Genomic DNA, 14,409 nt, shown 5'->3' with positions numbered 1-14,409 from the left:
GTAGTTTGAGGGGTATGTAAACTTTTCTTTTATTTTTTGGTTATTTTATTTTAACATGATTAAATTTTCTTAAACCAAGGTCTTGTTAATGTCGTTGACCTTAACGCTAAAAAAAAAAAAAAAAAAAAAAAAAAGACTGGTGTTGATGATGTGGTTCCTTTTGAGCCTTTGGATCTTTTCTTGTACACGTGGCTCTGGCTAACAAATTTCAAATTTGATACAAGTACATATCAGATGGCTAAAAAAGTAATTTTATTTATTTATTTTTATTTTTTGTTTTCCGAGCTCGATCAAGACCAGCTCTGAGTTTTCGTTGCGCTACTGGAAAGGATAATGATAATGATGATGATAATCCACTCAAATATTCAAAATTCAAACATATCTATTTATTATGGATAAGATCTCATTTTATCACGGTATATATATATAGTTTGACTTTGAATATTTTAGAATAATATATATAATTCTCAAATATTCAAATTCAAACATATTGTACGTATTTATTATAGATAAGTTATTTTATTTTATTTTATTTTTATCATTGTAGATAGATAGTGTTTGAATTGTAATTTAGATCATACAACAGAATTCAAATATATACATATAGCATACGACTCAATTGAAACCAACCTTTCACATTATTCACAGCTACATATACTGACTGATCGATTGCAAGTCGAGCAATCTTTCTGGTTTTTTTTTTTTATTGATAAGCATTTCAGACCCACATATTGGTTTTGAAATGTTCTTGAACGGAGACAGCAATCACTGCTTCTGCAGTTTTCTAAATTAATTTAAGGATTACTTGATGTCGTCTAACAGTTTTCTAAAGCTTCGCGTGGGTTTCGAGTTTGAGGGGCCTTTGGTTTGTGGGTTTCTTTTTGGGTTGTTGGGCTGCTTTGCGGGCTTTGGGTTTTCCTTTGTTTTCTTTTTCTTTTTCCTTTTGTTTTGTGCCATACTCTCAGTATACTTAGGAGTACCTTACAGCTTATTATATTATGCACTTAATTACCATTGTGGTGACTGGCCACCCATCTGTTTTTATTATTTTACTTTTTATTTATTTTTTAAGTATCAATTATTATTTTATTATGCTTTTATTGAGAGAACATGTGGCACTAGAATTTTTTTAAAAGAAATTATAGCAATTAACTGAATACCCTTCGGGGGAATGTAGACTTTCACTCTTTTTTTTTTTTTTTTTTTAACATAATTAAATTTTCTTGAACCTAGGTCCAAGACACAGACCGAGCGAGAAGAGAGTTTGTTAATTAACGTTGTTGACCTTAACGCTAAAAAAACCAAAAAATGTCTGGTGATGATGATGTGGCACCTTTTGAGCCTTTAGATCTTTTCTTGTACACATGGCTCTCGCTAACAAATTTGATACATATACACATCAGATGGCTAAATAAGTAATTTTATACTCTTTTTTATGTTTTCCGAGCTCAATCAAGAACAGCTGTGAGTTCAGCTGGAGGCTTTTCATAAAGCTGAACAGGGTAGAAGATTCAGTAATACTTGTGATACCATGCCCAGATGTGTGAGATGTCAGCAACTGAAGGAAGGTTTTATCAAGCTAAATTGGGATAGGGCCATTAATAAAGGGACACAACGAATGGGGGTGGGGATTATCGCAAGGGATCATGGTGGTGCGTAGGTTGCAGCAATGTGTACAAGTAGACCCCATATTTTTGATCCAGCAACTGCAGAGGCGTTGGCGGTATGGACATTGGCTGAATTCTGCTGCAAGTTTGGATTTACACAGATTGTTGTGGAAGGGGACGCAATGGAAGTTGTGTTAGCTCTTCAATGTGGAGACATCTGTAGGGGCAGATATGGTCTCATTTCGTGGAGGAAGCAAAGCATCTGTTCAATCAATCTGTGTCTTGGAGTGTTCAACATGTGAGGAGAGAGGCCAATACTGTTGCTCATCAAATTGCCCAAAAAGCAGCGTTGAGGGATGTGGAAAATATTTGGATTTCAAATTTTCCAGATTTCATTCGAAATCTTGTATTCTCTGACCAAGAGGTCTTCGTTTAATGAGATAATGGATATCTTTTCAAAAAAAAAAGATCAGCTCTGAGTTTTCCTTTTGCAACCGGAAAGGATAATGATAATCCACCGCCGTAATAAAATTTTCAAATATTTAAATTCAAACATATTGTATTTATTATACGTAAACTCTCTTTTTATCATAGTAGATAGAAATAGTGTTTGAATTGTAATTTGTTAGGATTATGAAAGATAAGATCCCCACATCTGCCAGAAATGCAGCAACGGATTCTGTTGGAATTCAAAATATTGAAGATAAGAGAAGTTCAAGATAATCAAGATACTGTCGTCATCTTATCAATACTTTAAATTATGTAACTAGTTTGAAACTGTAATCTAATCTCTTAGTTTTAAACTTCAATTGTACATCTATATTATAAATATACAACAGAATTCAAATATACACATACAGCGTACGAGTCAATTGAAATCAACCTTTCACATTATTCACAGCAATCTCTCTGTGTGTTTCTTGTTTTTTCTACGTACAAACAATGTGTTTCTCGCAAGGGTTCTCCAATTCACGATCATCATCGCCGATGGGTTACGAAAACGATTCGTACGTCTCCTTCTCTGTGAGAAACTTAGGGTTTGGTTACCTCCATGCCTTTCTCTTGATTTGCAGGGTTTGGTTCGTTTTTCAGGTTCCGCGACGAGGATGGGGAGCCGTTGATGGACTACGACGGCGTGCAGTCCGATAGGGAGCAGTCGCCGCAGCCGCGGCAGGGATTTTTAGAGGACGACGAGGATGAGGGCGAGTGGCAGCGAGAGCGGTCGGAGACGCCTGTTTATGACGCGGAGGCATCGTTGATGAAAGCGAAGCCCATGAAGCGGCTGATCAAGAAAGGCGATCCTGTCTCGGCGAAGGAGATTGTGACTCCGAGCCTGGTGGATGAGGACGAGTACGAGGAGGATTTTGAGAGAAATTCGAAAAAGTTGAAGGAGGGAAAGAGCGGTGGGAAGAAGGAGAAGAGGCATAAGGGGGAGAAGAGAGGGTTTTCTTCTGTGGGGAAGAGCGATGATGGTAGGTCCTCCAAGAGAGGAGGGTTTTCTTCGGGTAAGGATCGAGAGAGTGAGGTCAAGGAGATGTGGGGCACCATTGCCGGTGGCGATTCTGAGGTATAATCGAAATTGTTGGGCTTTCCCTTTTTGTTTTATTACTTTGGGGGAAAAAAAATGCAGTTTACGATTTTTTAATTTTAACCTTAAAAGTTTAAAAATTAGCAATTTACCCCGAAGTTTTAAAAATTAACAATTTAAACCTTCCGTTTAATTTTTCCGTCAAAATGAACAGAAATTTATAAAATTACAGGTTTTTTTTTAAAAAAAAATTCCGGAAAAATTAAACGAAAGCTTTAAATTGCCAATTTTTGAAACTTCAGGGAATAGATTGCTAATTTTTGAACTTTGAATTTAAAATTGAAAAATTTCGGGTAAACTGCATTTTTTCCTATTATTAGGGAAAAATGCAGTTTAGATTTTTCAATTTTAACCCTAAAGTTCAAAAATTGGCAATCTACCACCTGAAGTTTAAAAAATTGGCAATTTAAACCTACTTTAAAAGGGTAAACTGCATTTTTCCCATTTTTTTCAATTAAATTTGATCTTCCTGAAAGAAGAATTCAACGTGGGTATTGAGGTTGTGTTTAGAAAAGAAAATGCTACGTTTAATTGCTGGCTGCTGCTTATCCAAGAACAAATGGGTTATGGAAGGAAAACTTGATTATTTGATGCTTAGATAACTTTTTGATGAATTTTGAGGGTTTTATGTCATTCTCTGTTCCCTTTCAGTGATGCTAGTTTTTAGGTGAACACACCTGTTTAAAGTATCATATCTTATGTTCTCATTGTGTTTGAGCTATCACATATCTTATGTACTCATTTGATTTAGTGAACTTGTGAACTTAGGGTTAAATCTGCTATATCTGATTAATTAGTTGTGAAGCTGTTCCACGCATTCAGATATATTTTGTGGTCTGTCTGAACATTTGAACGTGGTTGTCCATAGAATAAATAGATTATAGAAAGCCAAACCTTTTCTTATGTACTTTAGGGAATTTACTTTATGACATTAGTAGTTTCATGAATCTTGGGGCCTTGAAACTTGGTTCATCATAGATAGCCATGAAACCATTGATTCTACATGACTTATTATTTATGCTTTTGGTTTTCTAGTTAAAGTTTTCTAATTTGTTCCCTCTCTTGAATGGATTAGGATGATCATGAGGGTGTCAGGACTATGGACGATGATAACTTCATAGATGACAGTGGTGTGGATCCTACTGTTGGGAATGGAAATGGCGGTGAGCCACATTCTCCTGGTGAAGCTCCTCAGGTTAATATTTTTATCTTTTCACTATAGTGTTGATGATGTAATGCTATTGTCTTCTATTGATTGCTTGATTTTGTGTATGGATGGTTCTTGATGCCATTTTTGGTTTACCATTTGGATGTTTCTAGGCTGAGGAGCGTGGCGAAGATGAAGAAATTAACCAGCTCTTCAAGTCGGGTAAGAAAAAAAAGAAGAATGAGAGAAACCCGGCAGAAATAGCATTGCTAATTGAGAATGTCATGGCCGAGCTTGAGATCACAGCAGAAGAGGATGCAGACCTTAATAGACAGGGGAAGCCTGCTGTTAATAAACTCAAAAAACTGCCTCTTCTGACAGAGGTCCTTTCAAAGTAAGTTGTCTGCCATAAGTTTTTATGGGCATTCTTGTCTTTGCATAGTATTCATAATTCTTATATTCTTTGGGTCAACTCCTCTTGGTGCAGGAAGCAGCTCCAACTAGAGTTTCTAGATCACGGAGTTCTAAATTTATTGAAGAATTGGTTGGAACCTCTTCCAGATGGAAGCTTACCAAACAAGAATATCCGTTCAGAAATATTGAAGATTTTGACTGATGTATAGTCAAAGTTCCCTGCATATGTTAATCTATGATATATAGTAGAAGTTTTTTATGGACTATAGTAGTAGTTTTTTATGGACTATATATGGCTCTTGAAATGCTCTGCTTCTATTGTGCAGTTGCCCATTGATCTAGAGATGTATGACAGAAAAGACCAACTCAAGAAGAGTGGTATTGGAAAGGTTAGTAATAGCCTTGTGAGAATCAATCCATAATTTTTGCAGCTTTGATATAGAAGGAATAAATTTGACAGATTTGCTATTTTGTTGGGCAGGTCATTATGTTTTTGTCAAAATCTGATGAGGAAACAACATCCAACAGAAAACTTGCAAAGGATTTGTTTGATAAATGGGTAATGACTCTTCATACGTATATAAGATTCTTGTACTGCCTGTACTTTTGTTATCTATGGGAAAGCGGTGGGAACTCATTTGGTTGAAAATGGTAGTATTAAAGGTGGAAATTGATGGTGGATATGCTTCTTCTTCTCTGTTCAAGAATCATGCCGTGGTCATACATTTCCCTTTCATCATGATAACGTTTCACTTGAAACGATCAAACAGTTTCATTTTTTCTGTGCTCTACTGGTATATATGATTACACAATTGGTTGTTTGCAAGTGTTCCTGTTTCTATTGCAAAATACTGATTCTTAAGTCTTTGGTCAGTGGCCGCATTTTTGTTTGACTTGCACAGTATTTTTACTTGTAGCCATTTTCTTTTCTTTCTGGAATGATCCTCAAAGATCTGTACGTGGGGTTTCCTATTAAATTTAGTGGTACTGAAATATTTTTTGGTCATTGTGAACTTTTGATTGCAGAGTCGACTGATATTTAACAAAAGTACAAGGTTTGAGGACATGAGAAACGCTGATGACGAGAGCCTTCCCTACCGAAGGCCATCTGTTAAAAAGTATTGCTTGTGACGTGTTCTGCATATTTGTCCAAATCATTGCTGCCAAACTTTGTGTATTATTTGATTTGATTTTTTTTTTTTTCAACTTTTGGTAGGCCAGCGAATAAAGCTGCTAGGATGGAATCCAAAGATGATGATCTTGATTTGGATGAATTTTCACGGTAAGTTGTGATAACAGATTCATGCTTACTCCTGGGCTCGTTTATTTTCAGTCAACCTTTTCCGTTAAGTTTTTACTATAATGCAGGGATCGCAAGTCCAGCCAATTATCATCCAGGCAGCATGCTACAAGGCCGGACGCAACAGCATTAGATTTCTTGGTGCGCCCACAATCTAAGATTAATCCAGATGAAATAAGAGCCCGCGCGAAACAAGTTGTAAAAGATCAGCGTCGTTTGAAGGTTTGTTTTCTTTTGGTGAAAAGCTAGATATTAAAAATAAGTGAAAATACACCAAGACAATTACTTTTAAGTCAGTTTGAGTATAGTTATAAATATGAGTCACTCCAATTTGGATGCATACTGAGTTGCTTTTGTTCATTTATCCTATCTGGAAGAAACAATAGTGTTTCAAAGCTTTAGGGGAAATCACATTTATTTATTAATCTCAATGCTCAACCAATCAATGTTGTAACAGATAAATAAGAAGTTGCGGCAGTTGAAGGCCTCAAAAAAGAAGCAGCTTCAAGCCACAAAGCTTAGTGCGCAGGGTCGTGGCATGGTCAAATATTTGTAATGTCAGAATTCACTTTCATTTGCTTGTGAAGGTTGTCATGGGCGTAGAACAAGCCACAAAGAACCTTGGGAAGGAGGTTTAACTAGCAACAGCTTCTTCAAATGCCTAAGGTCTCTCTGTTTTCTTCTTGGATTCAAGGCCCAGCCCAATGGGAGGGATCCCATCCAGTTTATTGGTGTATATTTGATTGGCAAAGAGTGCAGCCTGACATTCTCGTGCTGCGTGTATTTTGTAAAACCAAGCAGTGAGACTTTTGTGTGCTAACTGCTAGACTGCAATGTTTCCCTTGAACAATTTATATATAATATATTTTTTTTCCATGCAAGGGAAAAAACGTGTTATCATTTGTGAACAAGATTTGTAACCGATGCACCATTGATGTGGTTAATATAATAATGAATGGGACATGCTATCCTTTGAGTAGGGAACTTGTTCCTAAAAAAGACCAATTTGCACCTCAGGAAGGATTCCAGGCATGAATGTTAGCGGTTAACATAATTTGTTTACTTTATATGATGTTCATTTTGTCAATAAATTAGTTCTTAGAAGCCTGAAAAATTAAAGCGAAAAAAAAAAAAAGAACTTACTTGGATATCAACTGGTTCTCTATTTAAAAGGATAAAAGGATGAGTAATGCTAGGTACCATCTTTTTATCCTCTTAAAATTGTCCTAAATTTTATGTGGCTTTTAAAATCACCATTGGATCAAAATTCCAATATGATTCATCTAAAATTTAAGAGGATATCAACTAATTCACTATTTAAGAGGCTAAAAAGATAGTACCTAACATTACTCTAATTAGAAGAGTAATGTTAGGTACCATCTTTTTATCTTTCTAAAATCTTCTTAAAGATGATGTGACTTTTAAAATCACCATTAAATTTTAGATGAATCATACTTGAATTTTGATCAAATGGTGATTTTAAAAGCCACATCAGCTTTAGGAGAATTTTAAGAGGATAAAAAGATGGTACTTAACATTACTTTTTACAAAATCCTTTGAACCTAGTTTTCTAAATAATATGAATCAACACAAAATTAACAAATTTAAATTAAAAATTTAAATGGTTTAATTAAATAGATTGGATTAAAAATAGAGTTAACTACTTTAGATTGGTAAATGAGGAGAAAAAAAATAAAATTTATTAAAAAAAAACAGCTTGAAATTTTTTTACATAATTAATTATAAAAATTAAAAATTGAGGTAATATTTGAAATTAAATTAAAATAAGACAACTAATTTGAATTTTTATATGAGCTTTTTTTTCAACCCATCACACCCGCCCAGAATCACATCCCCTCTCTCTCTACAATTCTCAGAGACATCCAGGTATGATCCCTTTCCACTTCGAATTGTCCATTTTTTGTGATTCTACGCACATTTACATCTTATTGGGAAAAATTATTGTTAAGTCTTTCATTTTCATTCAATTCTTGGGTTTAATCGGTTAATTTGAGCTATTATCATCTGGTTTAGTTATGAAGCTCAGGTTTTTTTTTTGTTTTTTTGGTTTAAATTAGGTTAATTTAGAGTTGAGACAGAATCAAATGCCAGCATTTGAAACCATTGGTTTTTGTTTTGTATATTTTAGTTTGATTTTCAATTCTTACACCGCTGGATTAATCGTTGTGTATGTATCTTAAAAATCATTTTATATTGTATGCCAATAAGAATAAATTGTTTCATTTATCAAAATTTCGCAACTTCCGGGACTTCCAAAGATCTTGGGTTTATTCAATTCAGGGGTGTCGGATTTCCCCCAAACTGACCTTGTACCTTTAAGATAGGGTTCCCAATTGGCAGAATTTACGATGCCACCGTTCATGTCAACCTCAAAAGCACTTGGGTCCTTTATGTTCCGGAAAAATGGTTTCAGACATTCTATTAGGTCCCTTAAGAACAGTTGGCGGTTGCAGAAATTTGATCAGATTCAATGCATTAGTAGCATCACGGGTATCGAGACCCCGTCGGTCTGTAATTCGGCCAATGGCCTTAATGATCTTAAATTTTTGTGGCGGAGTTTGTCTAATGATAGTCACACTGTTCAAAAAAGGAGGTTTCTGGGTTGTGGAGATGGTGAAGAGGGCGGTGTTCTGTCGAAAGTTTACGAGGAGAGGCGCGTCTTGGGGTAATTTTTTAAAGCCTTCCTGTGGGAATCACATTTTGATGCATTAGCGTATATTTAGTTATTGCTTTCTCGTTTTCTTTGGGATGTGTAAAAAATGTATTTTCTTGGTTAATCATGGTCTATCACGTATTTTTTTTCCTATCAAGTAATTCTTTTGTTTGTTGGAATGCATAATCGCTGATATGATATCAACTCTTGATCTCAAGCCAAAGCTCACTATAGTTATTTTGTGGGGAAATTACACATTACTCACTTGTGTTTAGGTCTAGTTCGAGTTTCCAACTTGTGATTCAAAAAGTTTTACTTTAGCTTTCTAAGGTGCAAGTGTATTTCCTATTAGTTCACGAGTTTAAAGTTTTCAGATTACGATGAGGTAGTGGTTCTTTTTTTTTTGGATTTTCTTTTTGAGGTACATGACACATAAATTTTGACACTGGGGGGCTTAAAAGATATATTAAAGGATGATCTTAGTGGGTAAAGTACGACTTTTAAAACCATAAGTTGAGATGTGGGTAAAATATGATTAACCATACTTATTTCTACTTCTAAAGCTTCCTTTATAAGTTACAGTTCCACGGGGTGAATATTAGAGATTGGCTGGCTCATGAGCTAATTTTTCTTCTGACAAACTTATTTATTTAATATGATGTATTGTGGTTGCATTATATCGTCATTTGGACCCTTTTGATTTCTAATTATAGCAACTTCGGCTGACAAATTTATTGTTTATTAGGTATTCTCCAGAGCAGTTGTTTAATGTTGTTGCTGCTGTTGACTTATATCACGGTTTTGTCCCCTGGTGTCAGCGGTCTGAGATACGTAAACATTATCCTGATGGATCTTTTGACGCTGAGCTGGAGATTGGTTTCAAATTTCTTGTTGAGAGTTACACTTCCCACGTAGAATTGAACAGGCCAAAGTCTGTAAAGGTAACCAACTCCCTTTCAGTTTTTAGATGGTGGTTTAATTTTAGTAGTCTTGGCCCTTCTCTTTTGATGGAAAATTGATTGCAGCATACTAATTATTATAGCTTTTGTATGATCTGAATGTTAGTAAAAGAGAATATAAGACCCGTAGAGTTTTCTATTGTATAATGTGCATGAGCATGAGTGGGGGCAACATATGGGGATATACAAAATGATTTTTAATGAGTCTGAGAATTAATGCTAGGTTGACTTGAGGGAGATTTGAATCAGATTTTGGTGTTGTGTTGAGCATTGAATCAATTACAAATTTGAATGAAATGCGAGGAGAACTACTTTATTAACTTATGGCTTGTTGGCTTTCGGAAACATATGATTTTTGCGGAGCTGAAAGAAAAAGCACAATATTCCAAGTCAACACAAATCGAGTTGAGCAGCAACTTGGCATGCGAATTTCATGTGCTTGACCATCAGCCTCTTGTGCATCCATTGCCTGTCTTTATATTTTTAGTTGTTATAACCCTGCTTACTACTTGAATGTCTGTGAGGCTTGAGGTGGTGTGTTGGAGTGTTTAATATACATAGGTTAGTTCTCTATATTTGCATTTGTTTAAGTGGGTGTTTACCATGATTTGGTTCTTTACATCCTTGGTCATGAAAACTGGTTTTGACTTTCATATGGTTCTTTTGTGGTTCCATTGATGAATTTATTATTTATTATGTTTTGTATTCAGACAACTGCAAAGGATAGTGCCCTGTTTGACCACTTGATAAACATATGGGAGTTCAATCCATGACCAGTTCCAGGGAGTTGTGAGCTTTATTTTTTTGTGGATTTTAAGTTCCAGTCACCACTTTATCGACAGGTGAATCTTCCTTTAGTCCATTCTTTAATATTTCTTCCTTTAACTTAGTAATATTATGCTTATTGAGGACTTTGGAAATTGGCTTCTTCGGGGAATATAATATCATTGAGGTGAAACTTGTAGCTAACCACCTTCTTTTCTTTCTGGGTTTTTTTTTGTTTTTTTTTTGGGGGTGGGGGTTTTGGGGCTTGTGTGGTATGTATGTTACTAAAGGACTTTGGAAATTGGCATATGTGGTATGTATGTTACTCATAGCTAATGACATTGAGGCTTGTGATCACTTTGAGATGAATTCCATAATTGCTATTATCATCTTGACTTGTCTGACTTGTAGTCGCTGTAATTCTTTTTCCTCTCTGCTATAATTCTAGTTTGATTGTATGATTCTATAGTTGCTATTCTTTTCCCCCATTTTGTTGGCCCTACCTGTCTGATTGGCTATCTAGGAGATTATGAAGAGAGGTAAGAAGCATTCTAACTGTTGCAATGACTTGGTGATTGTCAGGTTGCATCCATGTTCTTCAAGGAGGTGGTGTCTCGACTTGTAGGTTGGTTTAACGAGCGGTGCAGTTTGATATATATGGACCGGGGGTCCCAACCCTTGAAAATTCTTGTAGTCAAAGGGCTGAGACATGGTTTCGTATGTAACAGGGCGTTGTGGCAAATGAACTTGTGGTGGGATATATACTGGGTGGTTTTTGTTTTATCTGCTGCCTGGTAGGCTAATTGATATTTTTATGATTAATTCAATTAAAGCCTTAAAAATTAAAACCCCTCTAGCCTCTAGGCCTCCTCCTTAGGATCCAGATCCTCTCCGGTGCATTATGGACCGGAGGGTATCTAATTTATGGCTTGAATTTCTTTAAAGAAATTCTAACGCAACAAATGTGCCACGTGTCCTCCCAATAAAAAAATAAAAAAATATTAATTGATACTTAAAAAATAAATAAAAACTAAAATAATAAAAAAAGGATGGGTGGCCAGCCAGCCTTAAGGGTCAAAATGAAAAAAATTAATATATGGGGTTAGAGTTTGGGGGTTGGTTGAAGCTGAAAAGGCTCCTTGGGTGGGTTAAAGCTACTCAGGGCCTTGGGTGTGGTTTGGCCACCCTCAAATCAAATTTATATATATACACATGATTTTAAATTTTTAATGATATCACAACCATACCTATCACAGGGAATTAAGCACATACCTTCTCAACAAGTATATATATATATATATATATATATATATATATTCATTTTGGCCCTTTGGGGTGGCTTCGGGCCTAGGCCTAATGGTGGTGGCCGGTCACCCATCTTTTTTTATTATTTTACTTTTTATTTATTTTTTTAAGTATCAATTACTATTTTATTATGCTTTTATTGATAAGACACGTGACATATTTGTGGTATTAGGATTTTTGTAAAGAAATTCTATCTATGAACTGGATACCCTTTAGTCCATAATGGACAGGGATTCTCCGTAGTTTGAGGGTATGTAAACTTTCCTTCTATTTATTTTTTTATTTTTTTTATTTTTTTTAACATAATTAAATTTTCTTGAACCAAGGTCTTGTTAATGTTGTTGACCTTAACGCTAAAAAAAAACAAAGAGACTGGTGTTGATGATGTGGCACCTTTTGAGCCTTTGGATCTTTTCTTGTACACATGGCTCTCGCTAACAAATTTCAAATTTGATACAACTACATATCAGATGGCTAAAAAAGTAATTTTATTTATTTATTATTTTGTTTGTTTTCCGAGCTCGATCAAGACCGGCTCTGAGTTTTCCTTTCGCTACTGGAAAGGATAATGATAATGATGATGATAATCCACTCAAATATTCAAAATTCAAACATATCTATTTATTATAGATAAGATCTCATTTTATCACGGTATATATATATATATAGTTTGACTTTGAATATTTGAGAATTATATATATAATTCTCAAATATTCAAATTCAAACATATTGTATTTATTATAGATAAGCTTTATTTTATTATCATTGTAGATAGATAGTGTTTGAATTGTAATTTAAATCTATATAGATCATACAACAGAATTCAAATATATACATATAGCCTACGACTCAATTGAAATCAACCTTTCACATTATTCACAGCTACATATACCGACTGATCGATTGCAAGTCGAGCAATCTTTCTGGTTTTTTTTTTTTTATTGATAAGCATTTCAGACCCACATATTGGTTTTGAAATGTTCTTGAACGGAGATAGCAATCACTCCTTCTACAGTTTTCTTTAAGGATTGCTTGATGTCGTCTAACAGTTTTATGAAGCTTCGCGTGGGTTTCGAGCTTGAGGGCCTTTGGTTTGTGGGTTTCTTTTTGGGTTGTTGGGCTGCTTTGCGGGCTTTGGGTTTTCCTTTGTTTTCTTTTTCTTTTTCCTTTTGTTTTGTGCCATACTCTCAGTATACTTAGGAGTACCTTACAGCTTATTATATTATGCACTTAATTACCATTGTGGTGACTGGCCACCCATCTGTTTTTATTATTTTACTTTTTATTTATTTTTTAAGTATCAATTATTATTTTATTATGCTTTTATTGAGAGAACATGTGGCACTAGAATTTTTTTAAAAGAAATTATAGCAATTAACTGAATACCCTTCGGGGGAATGTAGACTTTCACTCTTTTTTTTTTTTTTTTTTAACATAATTAAATTTTCTTGAACCTAGGTCCAAGACACAGACCGAGCGAGAAGAGAGTTTGTTAATTAACGTTGTTGACCTTAACGCTAAAAAAACCAAAAAATGTCTGGTGATGATGATGTGGCACCTTTTGAGCCTTTAGATCTTTTCTTGTACACATGGCTCTCGCTAACAAATTTGATACATATACACATCAGATGGCTAAATAAGTAATTTTATACTCTTTTTTATGTTTTCCGAGCTCAATCAAGAACAGCTCTGAGTTCAGCTGGAGGCTTTTCATAAAGCTGAACAGAGTAGAAGATTCAGTAATACTTGTGATACCATGCCCAGATGTGTGAGATGGCAGCAACTGAAGGAAGGTTTTATCAAGCTAAATTGGGATAGGGCCATTAATAAAGGGACACAACGAATGGGGGTGGGGATTATCGCAAGGGATCATGGTGGTGCGTAGGTTGCAGCAATGTGTACAAGTAGACCCCATATTTTTGATCCAGCAACTGCAGAGGCGTTGGCGGTATGGACATTGGCTGAATTCTGCTGCAAGTTTGGATTTACACAGATTGTTGTGGAAGGGGACGCAATGGAAGTTGTGTTAGCTCTTCAATGTGGAGACATCTGTAGGGGCAGATATGGTCTCATTTCGTGGAGGAAGCAAAGCATCTGTTCAATCAATCTCTGTCTCGGAGTGTTCAACATGTGAGGAGAGAGGCCAATACTGTTGCTCATCAAATTGCCCAAAAAGCAGCGTTGAGGGATGAGGAAAATATTTGATTTTCAAATTTTCCAGATTTCATTCGAAATCTTGTATTCTCTGACCAAGAGGTCTTCGTTTAATGAGATAATGGATATCTTTTCAACAAAAAAAAAAAAAAAAAGACCAGCTCTGAGTTTTCCTTTTGCTACCGGAAAGGATAATGATAATCCACCGCCGTAATAAAATTTTCAAATATTTAAATTCAAACATATTGTATTTATTATACGTAAACTCTCTTTTTATCATAGTAGATAGAAATAGTGTTTGAATTGTAATTTGTTAGGATTATGAAAGATAAGATCTCCACATCTGCCAGAAATGCAGCAACGGATTCTGTTGGAATTCAAAATATTGAATATAAGAGAAGTTCAAGAATCAAGATAATCAAGCTACTGTCGTCATCTTATCAATACTTTAAATTATGTAACTAGTTTGAAACTGTAATCTAATCTCTTAGTTTTA

The 14,409-nt window shown here is 35.0% G+C and overlaps 1 protein-coding gene and 1 pseudogene across 1 annotated transcript; both read left to right on the top strand.

The window, feature by feature from the left end:
- Nucleotides 1–2,330: 2,330 nt before the first annotated feature.
- LOC132174752 (protein IWS1 homolog 1-like) lies at nt 2,331–6,932 on the top strand. The gene is made up of 10 exons (XM_059586413.1): nt 2,331–3,174; nt 4,271–4,390; nt 4,516–4,736; nt 4,830–4,959; nt 5,083–5,145; nt 5,238–5,315; nt 5,783–5,874; nt 5,973–6,038; nt 6,125–6,278; nt 6,514–6,932. Exons 1-10 carry the CDS (start codon nt 2,728–2,730, stop codon nt 6,610–6,612), a joined length of 1,470 nt encoding a protein of 489 aa, XP_059442396.1. The 5' UTR covers nt 2,331–2,727; the 3' UTR covers nt 6,613–6,932.
- Nucleotides 6,933–7,904: 972 nt separating this feature from the next.
- On the top strand, nt 7,905–11,237 carry LOC132176140 (uncharacterized; annotated as a pseudogene).
- The last annotated feature ends 3,172 nt before the right edge of the window (nt 11,238–14,409 follow it).

Source organism: Corylus avellana, chromosome ca3 (assembly GCF_901000735.1).
Source record: "Corylus avellana chromosome ca3, CavTom2PMs-1.0".
In the NCBI taxonomy this organism is placed as follows: Eukaryota; Viridiplantae; Streptophyta; class Magnoliopsida; order Fagales; family Betulaceae; genus Corylus; species Corylus avellana.
Note: the sequence above shows the minus strand (reverse complement) of the source record. Positions and strands in the feature narration are given on the sequence as shown.